The following is a 17,632-nucleotide window of genomic DNA, read 5'->3' on the forward strand; positions in this document are numbered from 1 at the left end:
AACACTTGGTCTGTAAATTGAGGAAATCACTTTATGGGCTTAAACAGTTTCTGAGGCAGTGGTACAAGCAATTTGAATCCTACATGATCCAGATTGGCTATAGGCGATGTGACTATGATTGTTGTGTTTATGTGAAGAGCCTTGATGATGATTCATCGATTTTTCTATTACTTTATGTGGATGATGTGGTAATTGCTGCGAATAGTATAAGTGAGGTCAACAAGTTGAAGACTTTGTTGAGTAAAAAATTTGACTTAAAAAAGAATTTGGGTGCGACCAAGAAGATTCTCGGGATGGAGATTTGCAGGGACAGAGTTTCCTGGAAATTATGGCTATCTCAGCATAGCTATGTTGAGAAGATGTTGGACAAGTTCAGCATGGGTAATGCAAAACCAGTAGGTACACATTTGGCGAATCATTTCAAATTGTCTACCACTCAATGTCTAAAGACAGATGATGAAGTTCAAGACATGTCAAAAGTTCCATATGCCAATGCAATGAGGTGCTTCATGTATGCTATGGTTTGTACAATAACAGATTTGGCACAAGCTGTCAATGTGGTGAGCAAGTTTCTATCAAATCCGGGATGACAGCATTAGGATGCAGTCAAGTGGATTTTCAAATACTTGAGGGGTACTACAAACTATGGTATCATGTTTGGCAGACAACAGGGTGACCCTTTAGTTATGGGATATGTGGATGCAGACTATGCAGGGGACTTGGATGACAAGAGGTCCACCATAGGTTATGTATTCACTCTTGTGGGTGGGCCTATTTGTTGGAAATCCATGGTTCAATCTCTAGTTACATTATCTACTACTGAGTCAGAGTATATGGCAGTGGCTAAGGCTGCCAATGAAGCTTTGTGGCTTACAGGATTGGTCAAGGAGCTGGGTATTCAACAAGGTGGAGTTCAGTTGTATTGTGATAGTCAAAGTGTCATTTATTTGGCAAAGAACCAGGTGTATCATGCAAGAACAAAGTGCATAAATGTGAGGTTTCACAGGATCAGAGAATTGGTTTCTTCTGGTGAACTTTTGCTTGAGAAAGTTCACATTTCTAAAAATGCAACAAACGTGTTGACAAAACCTGTTACCACAGATAAGTTCAAGCATTTCTTGAACTTGATTAATGTCTCCAAGTGCTAGATGGGAGACATCCCAACCTATTGTCCCAGCTAGAGTTCCAGGATATGCTTTGTTTTCTCCTAAGGGGTGGATATTCACTAAGGTGGAAATTGTTGAAATATATGGCTCATATATTGAAACTAAACAGATGCTGGAGCGTAGTGTACCAGAGCGATGGCATCTGCCTTTTAGGATTGATACATTATTTGGGACGCAAATTAGGTTGGGGGTATTTTTATAATTTTAAATATGTCCATACGTCTAGGGCTAATATAAATACACATTATGTAACCCTAATTGACTAATAGTGAATTTCGCGCCACTCGCTCCTTGTTGATGTAGGCACATCGCCGAACCACGTTAAATCTCTGCTTCGATTTCTATTTTTTCATCTTTTGATCATTTCGTATAATTCATCAGTAATTTCCGCACGTTTCACAGCAGGCCTACACCACACGCTGTTACTCCATGCCACAATCAAGTAAAACACACCCTATTTTTCTACTCCAAAGCATAGCAATCTACCATCATCGCCAACCGAGAAGCTAGCAAGCTGAACAACCACTCAAAACGGTCAACTGATCACCATTGTATGTCGAAAATGCATGGGGTACCACATATAATGTTGATCAATGCAGCATTTCACCTACATCATATGGCATACGCCCATCACAACCACGGTGCATTTGCACCACCCAGAACAACCATACCCAAACTTATGCTGCCATGAGCCACCATCGCATCACGTCTCCACCCCTTTCGGTTCCCATGTCGTGCTCCGCCATCAACTCCCCGTCCTTGTCCAGACCCCACCACCATAGCACGTCCTTTTCCTCTCTCTGTCATACGAATTCTTCGTCTTGTAAACTCTGCTGCCCAAAACTTTATCTCTGCGTGTTGCTTTCAAATGAGGGGTAGCCTAATGCATACAAAGGGTAGACCTAAAAGTTTAATTACCACCATATCCACTAAATCATGGCAATAGCGTTTTGGACTTAAAAATTTTATCCTTTGTATGTGGTTATTGCTTGAGTTATCTTTTTTTTTTTTTTTTTGAGAAAAAAAAAATAAGAAACTGTTCTAATATTTTGAAATTGGACTAGTGTAATAGTTAAATTGAGCCGATGTTGTTTGAATAATTATGTTAGCCCAAAAACCTATGATTTACAAAATAAAATATTAGGAAGTTATCTGTGTTATTAATTATTAAAACAAATTAGTTAGATTTCAGCAATATATAATAAAGAGTTTAAATTTATTTTGAATGCTTTAAATTGAATAAGTCTATTTTATGAAATACGTTGCCACTGTTACTTAATACATATTTAAATTAAATACTTATTAAAGTTATTTCCACAGTATGTTCTAATTAAATGGAGAATGTTAGCACGTCTTTTTATAAATTTAGTGATATTTAGTACTTTGCATAGGGGACAATTGATATTTGTTCGATACAACAGTGGAAAAATGGAGAAAAATTAAGAAGTCGAGGTAAGTGTAGTTTCTATGCTAGATTTTGCATAAAAATAAATGAATTAAGGTTGATTTATGAAAATGATGCATGATATGTTCTGAAAGGAAATGTGAAAACAACTTCAAGTACGACTTCTGCATTACTCATGAAATTTATATAAAAGAAAAACTATTTTCTGGCATGAATGGAGTAGACATGAGCAATATTTTGACATGTCATTTCTGAAATGTGCAAAAGAGTGAATATGAAATATGTCAATTTCGTACATGTTATATGAAGATGCTCTGAATCTGTTTTTATTATGTTAAAATGATATAAAAATGTTTAGTTCTCTGTTTGATATGATATGCATCTGAAAAATCTTAGGCATGACTTTTTGATTATGTTATAATTCTGTATCTGATTCTATTTTTAGTTCTAATATGATGGCTTTAATTATGTTATATAGTTGATACCAACATCTCTGATAAGAGTGCACCCATTTTAGAAACAAATTGATTTTTCTGCATATTTTTTCTTGTGTGCACACTCAAGGCTGCAAGAATGAATAAGAGAATGATTCACATTTTGATACTACTTGGTTTGGTCACTAGGGATAGCACAACCCTACCATATAAGTTAAACATGATATATGATATGATTTGGTGATATGATATAATACGATACGATACGATACGATATGATAAGATAAAAATGTTCAGTCATGTTATGCCAAAGGGTTTTTGAATATGAACAATTGATTTTTGAATATGAACATTTTGAACTATCGCTCTGATATTTTGATAACATATTTTTGAGATCTACATACTGAAACTAAAATGATTTGTTTCTACATTGTGAACTCTCTAAAAAAAGCTAATGTTTACATACTAGTATGTATTTTCTACTTATCGAGTTGTTAATAACTCACCCGCTCTTTGTATAATATTTTCAGATGTTTTGAATGTTTCAGATGTTCAAAACTATGGAGCATGGATAAGGCTATGAGAGTATAGAGGATTAAGTACAAAGAGCGTATTTTGACTATTGAAGAATTTTATTAAGTAGTCTTGTTTGGCTATATTAACTTGATATTTTGAAAGGTTGACATTTATTTTAAAGCTTGGTGGTGTTCTTAGTTAATTATTTTGGGAGTAGTTGATTTAAAACAATGAGGTCTATGTGTAATTGAGAAAATTGGAGCTTTTATCTATATTGTGAAATACGATTTTAAGTTACAAGAAATAACTCTCCTACCCATCAAGGACCTGGGCATCATGTAAATTTTAAAAAAAAAAACAAAAATTATGTGAAACTTGCACGTTTTATGAGTATGCAAATCATTTTCCTCTCCAGCGTCCGAATCGCCTAACCCAGAAAAATTTTTCATTCACTCGAGGGAGGGGAGTTGGTGCTTAGGCTCCACCACCCACCTCCCCTCCTCGCTGGTCACAGCCTTTATTTCTGTTTTTCTTTGTTTTTTGCCATCTCTTTTAGCTTATTTCTGGTCGCTCTGTTCAATTTTGCCAATCTACTACTTTTCGACGACCTAGGGTGGACACGCGCCCCCTCTTCAGCTTCTCCAGGTGTCGATCGTCAAGTTATCTGCCCATTCAAGCGGCGCGTTTGTCTCATGCGCGGCTTACATTGCGCGTGATTCTCACACACCGGCGCACCTCGGTGGGCTTTCTGCCACTACGTGCGGCAATTTCAGGGTCTGCAGCATTGGATCTTTCAAATCCGACTAGTCTCCTCTCTCCAGATGGGGCGCATGGCCTGCGCGCGCCACCACAGCCAGTAACACCCGCTCGTCGAAGATTCAACATAGTTTTCGGATGCTACACTATGTTTTTACTTTCCCTAACCAATGATTGAGTAAAAGTGGATGTGATAGTTCCTTCTAACCAGTCCAAACCAACACGTTGCAGCACAACCCTTTGTACTGCGGCTTCTAGCTACAGTTTTATAGTCTATTCATCAGACTATGTAAAGACCGTCACCAAGCGGTTTTCCCTTTGTGGGAATTGGGTGGGAGCCATTTGTTTAGTTCTGATCACCTCCTTTGTTTTTTCTTTTTGTGTTATAATGTGTGTTGACTTTGGAAAGACTATTGGAGACTCCCACCCTATCAAACTTGTATCTTGTTTTCGTCAATTTATCTATAAATGTTCTACTTTCTAAGAAAAAAAAAATCATTTTCCTTTTTCTAAGAAAAAAAAAAATCATTTTCCTTTCTTCCCGGATGGCCTGCATTGTATGTACAACATGATGAAGGACTGCTCTGCTCCATCATTGTTGAAGTGCTGTGCTAAAATACCTTCAACATTCAACAATTATTGATTCGTGATACTGTCAGAAGTTCTATACAACGGTTGGTGAGTGCTGAATCTCCTGCACACTTTTGACATTAATGATACAGCTTCTACACTATGAATTGAAGACACAGGTGGAAGAGAAAAAGTTGTTTACAATGGACTAAGAAAATATTTGTCATAAAACTGAGTTTATGGTTCTCAACAACTTAAATTAGACTGCATTTCAATACCTTTTGTTGAAGTCCCAATAGACAGCGCGGAAATGTTTTATTCCACTTATAACGAAAATCATCATGATTTCAACCGAGAAAATACAATTTTGGTCTGGGGACCTTATTATGTGCACCTCGTGAGAAACATGGAAATTTAACATTAACTCAAGTTTATAATCGATCTACAAATAAATACGAAACAAAAAAGACAGCAGAATACCAAAATGCATCTTTCAATAAATACTACTTAATACCAACCTGCAATATTCAGGACTGGATCATTGGCATAAAGAGAGAATGCACATTTCCAGAAGAGAAAACCCTGAAGACCGCCTGGTAAAAGACCTGCGACGCCAACTGATTTGAACCTCACCCAGTGGCAGATATGAATCAAACCATACGTTGGATTGCTCACCATCCCAAACTGCAACTTTTTGTCGGCTACCGTCTACTAGGCAGTTTACCAGGTGCTATAACATCGGCAAACCATTTTTCAATAGACGTCCAATTTCTTTGGATCTTCAGTACAACTTAAATGACGAACCTGGCCTTCCATTCAAAAGCCACAACACATGATTTAATTTTGTTTAGATCCTGATCTTTTGTGAAATTCCAGCTTCTTAAAAATTATATCTGACATTCCATGTTTAAGACCTGCGGTTAATGCATGCAGAGACTACAATGAGCCCCATTCACATGGACAAAAAGGAGGGAAAAAAATGAACTTGAACGATAAAAGATATGGCTCATAAAGAAATAAAAAAGGAAAGAAACGATAGAGGATATGGAGAACCTGTGTTGGAGTTTGACAAATAACACCTGGGATATATCTTGTCCCTTTTAGGGGCAGAAAAGCAACAAGCTTCCAGGTTTTTTATCACAACCTTTGAGCCAAAAAATCAGAGCAGGAGCTGTTTAGGATGCAGCATTGCTGTTACAAAAAACCACAAGGCTTTCTCTGAAAAGTCTTGTACAATTACTCTTATATCAGTTAAAATAGGAAATGTGGTAACTTTGCATACGAGGTTCATAAACAGCTGCAATCATGCAACACAACACTTTCCAAATATAAAAGGCATCTGACTAAAAAGTAGGCCTCGCAAAGCCTCCCGGTGAGTTTAACACTTGGGAAAAGAATGTAACTGAGATGGAGCTCACCATCGACATAGTGCAAACTTGGGTGCAAGGGCTAATTAACAATTGAATCGTGCTCATAAAGTCACTACAATTAAGCTCAAAGATTAGCGAATGCCAATCATTCAATAGAAATGACCCTTAGGTTAAAAGGGGTAGTTCTTCATTCAAGTAGCCAAGGCCATACCTTTTCCATATCTCATCCCCTTCCACAACCTTCCCAACATTTTTATCCTGTTGTGACACCAACCCAACCAGAGCTTATAGAATATAGATACCATTTTTGGATGAATATATTGGAGGGAAAAGGATGGTGTTTAATCTATGCCACAAAATCACTGAATAATGCAAGCATGCTGCCTCTGAACACCAAACTCTCTCTAAATCCCAACAATCCAGGCTAGGTCCGACAAAATTATGATGAGTCATGCATCCATAAACAGCCTTTACTAGCAACTACTCATCTGCTGATCATTTAATTGGTCACATAAGAGCTGCAATGTCAGAGAAGTCTCAGCACCCCCTTCCCCTCCACCCACCACACAGAAAAAGTGGAAGACAAAAAAATAGAAAAGAAAAATTAAGATCCAGCAAAACTGAAAACAGGAAGATGCAGCAGACATGTATTTATCTCACTTTAAATGAGAACTTAATGAATCATAAAAATCCAAACTTTAAATATGAACTGACCTGCTTCTTCAGATTTGCTTGCCAACTTCGGCACTATAGAGGAAATACTGTTTCACAATATGCATCCAACTAGCTCCGATTGTCTTGTTAAGTGAACTAAACATTCATAAATCTGTTCAGATTGAGGGTGTGATTTATCCCGAACAATAAATTCGTAGGCAATGCCATTCACCTCAATCGAGCTACAACCTGGAGTCTTCTCCACTCCTCTCCTTATCATCATCTTCCTCACCTTCCTAGCCTCTTCAAACTTATTTGCTTCTCCATACATATTTGCAAGCAAAACATAAATTCCACTGTCACCAGGATCCAACTCAAGAAGCTTCGAAGCTGCCCGTTCTCCCATCGTAACATTTCCATGCATGCGACAAGCAAAGAACAATGCACCCCATACAACTGCATCTGCCTCCATTGGCATGCATTTAATAAGCTGTTCTGCCTCTTCTAGAAAACCGGCCCGACCTAGAAGGTCCACCATGCAGGAATAGTGTTTGAGCTTGGGAATAACGTTGAATATGGAGCTCATTTGAGCAAAATACATCCGACCCTCTTCAACCAAACCTCCATGACAACAAGCACATAAGACCCCAAGAAAGGTTATCTCATCGGGAAGCAGCCCAATGTCAATCATTTCCACAAAGTAAGAGAGAGCAACATGTGCACTCCCATGAAGAGCTAAGCCACAGATAATGGCTGTCCAAGTCAGTGAGTTTCTCTGTGGCATCTCCTGGAAAACCCCGAGAGCCTTTTTGATGTTCCCACACTTGGCATACATGTCAACTAGCGCAGTTCCCAAGGCAACATTCAAAAAGAGATTGTGTTTTTCTATGTAATGGTGGATCCAGATTCCAACATCAAGCGCTCCAAGTTGTGAGCATGCAGATAAACAGTTAACCATGGTCACCTCATCAGGCTTGATATTACTAGCCTGCATTTCATGAAACAAAGTCAAAGCTTCCTTGCTGCGCTTGGCCTGAACATAACCACCAATTATTGCGTTCCACGGAATAACATCCTTTTCCGGCATCTCATAGAAAAGCTTCCGCGCAATATCCAGAAACCCAGTTTTGGCATAGCCCACGATCATAGTAGTCCAAGAGACAATTGTTCTCCTCGTCATGCTATCAAATATTGCTTGTGCCTCCTCAAGACTCCCACATTTCATATACATATCCATGAGCGCATTAGAAAGTTGAAGTGTAAAATTCAACCCATTTTTTTCAATATACCGATGAAATTCTCTCCCATAATTCAGATCTGCTAGCTGGGAACATGAAGAAACCACCCCAATCATCGTAACCTCATCTGGCTTTACTCTTTCAACTTCCATTTCTCGATAGAGACTTAATGCCTCACCTGCAAACCCACTTCTAACATAGCCATTAATCAAAGAGTTCCAAGAAACCAAATCTCTAACAAAACCTTCATCAAACACCTTACGTGCTGTACCCAATTCTCCACATGAAACTAACATATGAATCACCGAATTGTGCACGTATATATCCATAGTAAAACCCAACTTTAATACATGACTGATAATCTGACTTCCCATCAATTGCAAGGATAAACTAGCACAAACTTTAAGCAACAAAGGGTAAGTATAATTATCCGGTCTCGACCCTTCCTTGCGCAACATTCCCTTGTACAGCACAACCGCTTCTTCAGGGCTTTCGCTTTCCGAATACCCTCTAATAGCAACGTTCCACGAAAAAACATTTGGGTCTCGCGCATTGTACAAAATCTTGGTGCAATATTCAAGATTTCGCTGCTCGGAGATCGCGCAAAAGGCGATGAGCCGGCTAAGGGCGAACCCATCCGAAAATAAGCCAGTGAGGATCATTTGGGATTGGATTTGCTTCAACTGGGACAAGGATTGGCATTGCTCTAAGAGGGAGAGGAGCGGGTTCGTTCGAACAAGAGTGTGGGTTGTGTTCCAGTTGGTTGGTCTTTCTTTGAGGGGTGAAAGGGAGCGAGAGTGGAGAAGAGAAGTAGAGAGAAGACAGCATGAGAGCGGGTTCAGGAACCAACGCAGAGATCTGAGCAGGGCGGGGTTAGCATTTACAGGGTGAATGAGGATCATCAGGGTTTGAGTGCATGCATTTGTGTTTTTGTGCGGCGGGAAAAAAGTTTATGACGTTGATCGAGCCGAAATAATTGAGAGAAGAATTTAAGGCTATAAGATCATCACATTGGTTTATACACGTACATATACAAAATTATAATTTTTGAAAATCCAATTTATTATATAAGTAAAATTTCCATATTGACTTATGCAAATTTGAGATAAAATAATAATAAAATATTATCATTTTATTATTTTTTTTACTTTTTTTTTAAGAGTTTACAATTTTTATGTCTTCGGTCAATACATGTAATTAGCACCTAAAAAAATTCTATTAGCACCCGATACATGTATTCAAAACCTATGAGAGAGAGGTGCACGGGTTTGATATTTAAATATGTAAAATATTTTTTGAGAATTAATGAGTAAAATATGTAGTAAAATATGTAAAAGTAAAATATGTGGAAAGAGAGAGAAAGAATGAGTAAAATATGTTTTGGAGAGTGAATAGTAGATCTTTAAACATGTAAATGTGTTGTTCATAGTTATGTAAATATTTGAATATGTATAATCTAATGTAGATGGATTTAAGCTCATATTATGCAAATATGACTTTGCATATACATACACATAGATCAATGTGGATGCTCTAAAAGCAATCTCTATGCATAAGCTGCTAGCTGCTAAAGGATACTTTAGTCAATGTGAGAATAGTTATTTTTTTATTCTATAATAATAAAATAATATGAAATGAATTTAAATTTAGCCATTATATTCACATGAAATTTTTACATTGGATTAAATATTATTTTAAAAAATATTTAATTTTTTAATTATTAATGTTGTTTTAATTTTACCATTCTACCTATTATATGTGAATTAGTAATTATATTCTAGTTAAATTAATGCTATTTCATATGACGCAAATAAAATTTTGTAACATATTAAAGGAGATTAAATGACAGTATAATTTTAACTAGGAAAGAGAAAGAGGAAAGAAGTTCAAGCGGTTGATGAGTAAGAGGAAAGAGAAATAATTGATAAAATATGTATTTAGTCTATCTATAATAACCTTTAAATTTGAAAATTATTTTGAAAGTCACTATAGCTAAAGTCTAATTATTTGAAATTTAGCCAATCCATTGTGATCATATTTTGTTTTCTAATAACTAAATACTTGATGGATTTAGCTTTTAGCTAATCCATTGATGATGTTCTTATTGGATATTGAGAGTATTTCAAATTATCTAAATAGCAATTAAATTAATAAAATAGTTTAAGTATATTTATCATTAGGGGAAATTATCGTTCATTGTTTTCGTAGATGAAATGAGATGAGATAAAATTAAAATTAAAAATTTAATAAAATATTTTTAGAATATATTCTTTTAATATTATTTTTGTTTTGAAATTTGAAGAGGTTGAATTGTTTATTATATTTTATATGAGAATTTAAAAAAGTTGTAATAATTAGATGAGATGAAATAAGAATAGTTGTATAAACAAACGAAATTTTTCATTCAAAAGCAAAACATAGGAACCATCAATATGACTACATGCACTTGAAAATCTTACTAACGTTAGATATAGTTTTAGAATATGTAAATTTAAAATAACGTGAGGTCATACTTGGGATCCATTTAAGATATGAAAAAATTTTATAATTTTAAAATATGCAAGTTTTGGATTGTCCTTTGAAAAAAAGAGTAAAGCATACTAAGACTTATATAAAATAACCTACTTTTTCATTGCATACTCCACTTATTTTTTTTAAACAATTTTGCTACGCACAATCATCCTGTGCAATCTCCGTGGAGTCAGCTGACACCTCAACTTTTATTTTAATATAAAAAATCAAAAATAAGAAATCAAAAACAAAACTGAGCTTTCGATGTATCTCTGCTTCTTGTTGGTATGCAACGTGGTCTTCGTGCTCACAAAAGCTTCGTGGCGTCGTCTTCTTTTCAAGCTTGTGTTCGATTTAATGGTGTCGTCTTCTACTTGAGCTCATCTTCGGCACCGAGATCTTCAAGTCTTGAAGTGGATCTGTGCAAGTATTTTCATGGGTCACAAATCTTATAGCATCCAAGGACAATGTTTCGCAAGCATTCAAGTCTGTCCCCTTCTAATCCTTCCTGCTATAAGTTGTTACTAGCAATAGCTTGGCCTCTTCTAGCTCTAACATGGCTTATATCAATAATAACCAATAGCTACAGCTTCTTTATAGGAATTTATGAAGTTCTCAAATGCAAGGCTACATTGGATCGTTACCAAGAATGAAAGATAATTAATATACGAGCGAATCGGAGCGATTGAGAGAAGAACAGCAAAAATAGAACACGTAAAAATGGCTTCAGTCACTTACCTAGGATCATTTCCAAACAAGAATATATAAACCTAGCCAGTTGGCTTGACAAGTTCCCTTATTTTTATCTCTTAAAAATATTCTAAGGGAGTACAAAATCTGCATATCACATACTTGAAGCTTAACCTTCTTTTGGAATTGAATATTAACCAAATGAGATTGTGCGCCATCTAATCTGAAACCCAAAAATGTAATAATAAACACAATGGTTAGGTTTTCAAATATAAAAAGAGGAAGCAATGGGAGAGATTGGTTTTGGGGGGTGTGGGTGTAATTTAATCATTGCAATAGGTCTCGAGGTTGTTGTCACAGAGAGAAGAGACACCATTGTCGGGCTTGCCAGAGCTGACACTCCAAGCCGCCTTCTTACCCATTTTTCTAAGGTCATCTTCCATTATCAGCACTGGATTCCCACTTGTAAATTTCCCTTCATCTTCTCCTTCTGAGCTGGTCTTTGTAGGGAGGTGGGAGAGGGAAGGATTCGAAGGGAAGGAACAGGTTCTTCAAAGGGAGGTGGGGGAGGGAATGATTCAGAGGGAGGGAGAATGTGTAAGACAAGGGAGAGAGAATGGGAAATCTCCTTGATCTGAACCAAAGCGATCTGTTTTATTTAAGGGTAATGATATACCAACAACTCATTCACAATTTATACACAACTTTAAATATAATCATATTTTTTTATTATATTTAAACACATCAAGTCAAAAGAAAAGTCAAAGTAAAATTTAAAATAATATTATTTTATTACATAGTTGTATACAAGTTATTAATTAGAAGTAAGTTTATCATTTTCCTTTATTTAAAAATTCAAAACGACTGTTTCTTTTTCCACTGCTTATGTCGCGGTTACACATGCTACTTGTATTTATCCTTTTTCTTTTCATTTCCAAATAATTGTACAAATTTTGCATGTCCAAAAATTATATATAGTGTTAGTCATTGAAAAACATCTACGTTTTTCGTGGTCGTAGACCTAACTTTACTTAAAAAGTACCATGCAAATTTTGCACACCTTAAGTTTTCATGTTGAAGGGACGACATGTAGATCTATCATTGGTTACTTCTACATATATTGATAGAGCTTTGTTACTCATAAGTCCACACATTATAAACCATACATCACACACCACACTTATTTTATTTTATTTTTATTTTTTTAAATTCTTTTTTGAGTTTATTCTTCTTAAATTAATAGAATTCTTTTACTCATTATCTGTCAAGCTTTGTTACACATAAACTCACACACCAAGCATTTTTTCATTTTTAAATTTTTTTGAGTTTATTCTTTTTAAACTAATTGAATTTTTGTACTCATTATCTATATACCAAACTATTGATAAATATTAAAAAAAAATGTGGTGTGTGGGCTTATGCTTAGAATTTTTCTTATCTATATACTAAATATTTGATAAAAAAATAAAAATAAATAAATAAATAAAAGTATAATGTATAGTGTGTGAAATTATGTTTAGAATTTTTCATATTAATATTGGTAATCAGAGAAACTGTTGTGACTGGTACAAATGTTTTTTTAATTCAAATCTTGGTCTTAGTGGTACTGTCTCACTTTTACATATGTTTGAGTAAGCCCAGTACTCGGCCCATTCATTTTCGTTGTAAATCCAATTTAGGTTTAAGATGGGTCTCATCACTGTACTTGAAGAATATATAATGTGGCTTCCCATTTTGTGAAGCTTTACGGCCGATAATATCATAATGGAAGCTTCCCATGCATCATCGTCATTTCATTATGCAGAATTAATTCTGCACAGACAAGATTAAGTAATTAATTTTCAAGCTATTTACAACATCTTTTAAGTTTCGTCGCTAAAGATTTTTTGAAACGTGACTTCTGCGTCCGGCCCAGGTGATACAGAATATGATAACAAAAATTTACGGCGGGGAAATCCTCCCGTTTTGTTTGGTTAATCAAAATTAAAAATTTCATTTCATTTCATCTTAATTCATCATTATAATTTTTTTAAATTTTAATATAAAATATAATAAACAATATAACTTTTTCAAATTCCAATACAAAATTAATATTCAAAAATTATATTATAATAATATTTTATTTATTATTATTTAAAACATCTCATCTCATCCGGCCCATCTCATCTGTGTAACCAAACGGGACCTTTTTGCACTGATTATTATTGTCAATCACCTTAAAACTTTATATCTCATGTAGTTTTATTTCCTTTTTGATTTTTAGATTAATTTAAGGTGGGGTTTTATTTTTTATTTTTTACTTTTAAAAATTAGTCAAAAAAATATTTTTAGATCACTGGCTTGTAGTTTATTTTATCAAAAATTTTATATCTAGTTACTTTTGCGTATTTTGTATAAAGATATAATAGCTAGAAATTGGCTTGAGAAAAGGTAATTTTATTTTTTTTGTATTTTTGGAAATATAATCTTAAGTGCAATTTTATTTTATTTCTAGTTTTCATAAAATCATAATCAAAGAAATTGTTTCAAGAATAAAGCAAAAGTTTTTTTTCTTTTTTTTTTATACATTTTGGGTTTCGACCTCCTAACCTCTATTTTGGAAACTGGGGATAATGCCAACCAGGCACATGCAGGCCTTTGACAAAACAAAAGATCGATTGGCTTGTGACAAAACAAAAGATCTTAGAAGAAGAAGTTGTGGAAAACATTTCACAGTGTTGCAAAATTCTTATTGCAAATACAATTATTTTCAATAAAATAATTCTTACCATTAGAAATAATATATATCGCTATAAGAAAAATGAATATTTATGACGAGTTATTTACTATGAAAATAACTATTTATAATGAGAATAAATTCATTTTAATAAAAAATAATAATCACTTAAATAGAAAACAACAAAAAGTTACTCGTTGCAAAGATCCAATCTCTTGCAGTGTGACGCCCATTAACGGCGCAGGATGAGAATGGCTAAATAACCCATGATGTTCAATTTGCTTAAGAAAGAAAGAAAGAAAAAAAAAAAAAAATCAGATTTTGCCGTTTGTTTATCTAAATTTAAACTATTTCATCTAACTTTCAAAAAAAAAAAAAAAAAAACTATTTCATCTAATTTCATTCCATCTCGTTATTATAATATTTTAAAATTTCTATACAAAATATAATAAACAATTCAATTTTTTTAAATTTTAAAATAAAATTAATATTAAAAAATTATATTATAATACTATTTTATTCAATTTTTAACAAAATATCTTATCTCATCATGTAACTGACGTAGGTACTATTGGTGCTGGATGCAGCATCCAAGAGTTGTCCTGATTCTGTACTACCTAGCTCTTTTTTTTTACTAATCTCATAATTTAATTAAGATGAAATTTGCAAATGTAATTATTTCGAAGCATACTGAGGGAAAATGTATGGATGAAATTAAAGTAGGAATTCTACCCCTGATTCCATGGGAAAAACAAGGAGTACTATATAATATAGTTAACTTTTTTTTTATTTGATTGCAAAATTATTACTTAGATTTTTATGTTTTTGCATTTGGGTTTCAAATACACCGAAAATTGCCGATCTGCTCACTAGAACCAATTGATCATAAAATTTTATATGTAGTTATTTTTACGTATTCTTTCACATACTCTAATGATATAATTAATTGTGTATTAAAAAAATTAATATAGTTTATTAAATCAGTAAAGTGTACAAAAAATACGTAAAAATAATTATATGTAATATTACTCTATATTATTTGAAGGGTTCAAAATAATACTGATGAAATTTATATTGGGTCTGCAATAAATTAACAAAAAACAAAATTAACAAAAAATATATGACATTGATCTTTATATTGGGTATGCACTAAATTAACAAAAAACAAAATTGAGAAGAAAAAAAGAAAACCCCTAGCTTCTTGTTAGGTGGACATCTTTATAATCGCCCTTTCGTTAGCATGAGAGTTTTCATCTAAGGATGCCTGAAGGCCGGGCTCTAACCTTCCAGGGCATGCAGAAATTTAATTGACATATCAATGCCCTTTATCTCGATCGATTGGTGAAAAGTAGCCTAGATTTTTTGAAATTTGGAGAAAAAGCTTCAACGAACCGCGGGGCGCACCGACGTTGTCCGGCTGTGGCAGCGACGGACCTAGATTGGTGTTGTGCTATTGTGGTCTGATTTCATGCGGCGGCAATTTGGTTATTAACAAGTTGAAGTCTTAAGTTCTCCACATTCTTTCCAGAAGATTTAATAAGATGTGATGAAATATTATCTCTTATATAAAATCTCTTATATATATCTTATCTTGATTGGGGTTATAAAACACACAAATTCAACCCAACTATTACGAAGGAGGAACTATATAAATAAAGAATTTTATTATATATAAGTAAATTTGTATACTAATCTGTATATAAATACTTATAACTTCATATTTAAAATTTAAATTGATATTATTTTTAATAAAATATATTTTTTAATTAATCACATTAAATAAATATACATATTGATACATAAAATCATTTATAACTAGATTTTTCTATAAATATTTCCTTCGATTAATCAAAGACTGACATATGAAGTACAAATGCCACGGTCATTCACAGCATTACTATTCAAATAGTAAAATTAAGGAAAGTATTAAATTGCAAGTTCCGTAAAATTTAAATATCATTTTTATCAAAATTAAAAATTGAAGACTAGAATTACATAAAAAGAAGAAAATTCCAATATTAATTTTATAATTAACCCATTTTTTTAAACATCCATAAAAGATTTAAAACCTCTGTGTCCTGTCTTTGTCAGTTGCTTCAAAATAATAAATAATAAACCTATATATCTGCAACCTGTAATATTTATATCTAGCTATCTATCTATTTAGATCCCTTTCAGAGTCCAGATCACCTTCTGAAGAAGAAGCAACAGCACAGAGAATGACAACTTCTGTACATACGTACGTGTGAAATACAGAGAGAGAACCAGGAAAGTTTTTAATTGTTGACGTCATGTCTTTATCAGAACAGTGGCTCTAACTTTGATCGTTGCACTGACTCTGAGCTCTCACTCCTGCCATTGCTTGTTCTCCCCACTCGTTCCAACAATACTTGACGTGTCGAACTCATAGCTCCCCACGTGTCACCCCAATGTACGTATAACTTATCCTCTGTACTGTTTGTAGTGTATGCTAGCTCATGCATGCATGCATGTAAGTGTATTTGTTTCTTTTGAAGTTTTTAACCTTTTCCCCTGCTTTTGATCTGATCTTTCTCTCGGTTTTGGGTATTTTTTGGCTGCTTTTCCTCTCTTTGTTTCTTTATCCTTCTGCAGGCTACAATTAATCATTGTCTCCCTAAAGAGACTTGCTATGATCTGCAATCTTTCTATGCTGGTTTTAAAATATTAACTCATCTTTGATAGAACAATCCTATCGTAATTTGATTTTGATAATTATAAAATTGTTTTAATTTAGAATTATCGATTTTCATAATTATTAAAATATTTATTTTATCTCATCTCAATATAATTTTTTTTTCTTTCTAAATACGAATCTATGCTTTATATGCTAACAAAATCGAGATTAACAGCACATAAATAGTCATCAAAGTCTATCTCTTTACTGCTAAGAGTTGATGGTCTAACGATATATATATATATATTTTTTTTTTAAGGTTGTAAAATGTGGGTCAAGTGGCTTTACCCATAATAAAAGTTTTAGAACAACTGATCGATCGATTGCCATAGGTCCAGTACATAAGCTTATGATCGACAGTTACCAATCCCAAAACATTTAAAATGGAAGATATATAAGAAATAACTTGTCGTGACAGACGGCGCTAGTTTACGGACATAGAGGTAAATGCTTGGAAATGTCAAGACAAAACATCCATGGACAGGGAGGCCATGGGCTCGAAGATCTCACAGAAGACACACTCGTGCCCTCTTGGAATAAGCACCTAAACATGAGTTTATTTTAATCTCAATTAGACTTTTTGGTACATATTGTCGAACAGTACCTTGAAGTCTGATCTTAATTTTCTTATATTCATATAGAGAAGATTAACAAATAAAGGAATACAATTTTCATGCACCTATAATGTACTGAAGTTCCTTACTTTTATTAACATTGTTCATTTGGATCTGGGTTCGGATAACCGAGTATATATATATATATATATATATCCGACCCTGACCCAGCTTTATCATTAGGCCTAATTAACTTGAATTATGACCTGGGTAGGTATTTGGATGAATCTAGATTTTAAAACTCTACATCTCTCTTCTCACTAATACAAGAAAAATCAATCAAATCAAATTTTGTAT

General features: G+C 33.9%; 1 protein-coding gene across 1 annotated transcript; it reads right to left on the reverse strand.

The window, feature by feature from the left end:
- Positions 1 to 5,242: 5,242 nt before the first annotated feature.
- On the reverse strand, positions 5,243 to 9,092 carry LOC122295152 (pentatricopeptide repeat-containing protein At2g22410, mitochondrial-like). The gene is given in 4 exon segments (XM_043104218.1): positions 5,243 to 5,761; positions 5,901 to 5,991; positions 6,932 to 7,031; positions 7,034 to 9,092. Coding segments are annotated over 2 exon segments (2,070 nt in total). The 5' UTR covers positions 9,012 to 9,092; the 3' UTR covers positions 5,243 to 5,761; positions 5,901 to 5,991; positions 6,932 to 6,939.
- Between the last annotated feature and the right edge of the window lie 8,540 nt (positions 9,093 to 17,632).

Source organism: Carya illinoinensis, chromosome 14, assembly GCF_018687715.1.
Source record: "Carya illinoinensis cultivar Pawnee chromosome 14, C.illinoinensisPawnee_v1, whole genome shotgun sequence".
NCBI classification, from domain to species: domain Eukaryota; kingdom Viridiplantae; phylum Streptophyta; class Magnoliopsida; order Fagales; family Juglandaceae; genus Carya; species Carya illinoinensis.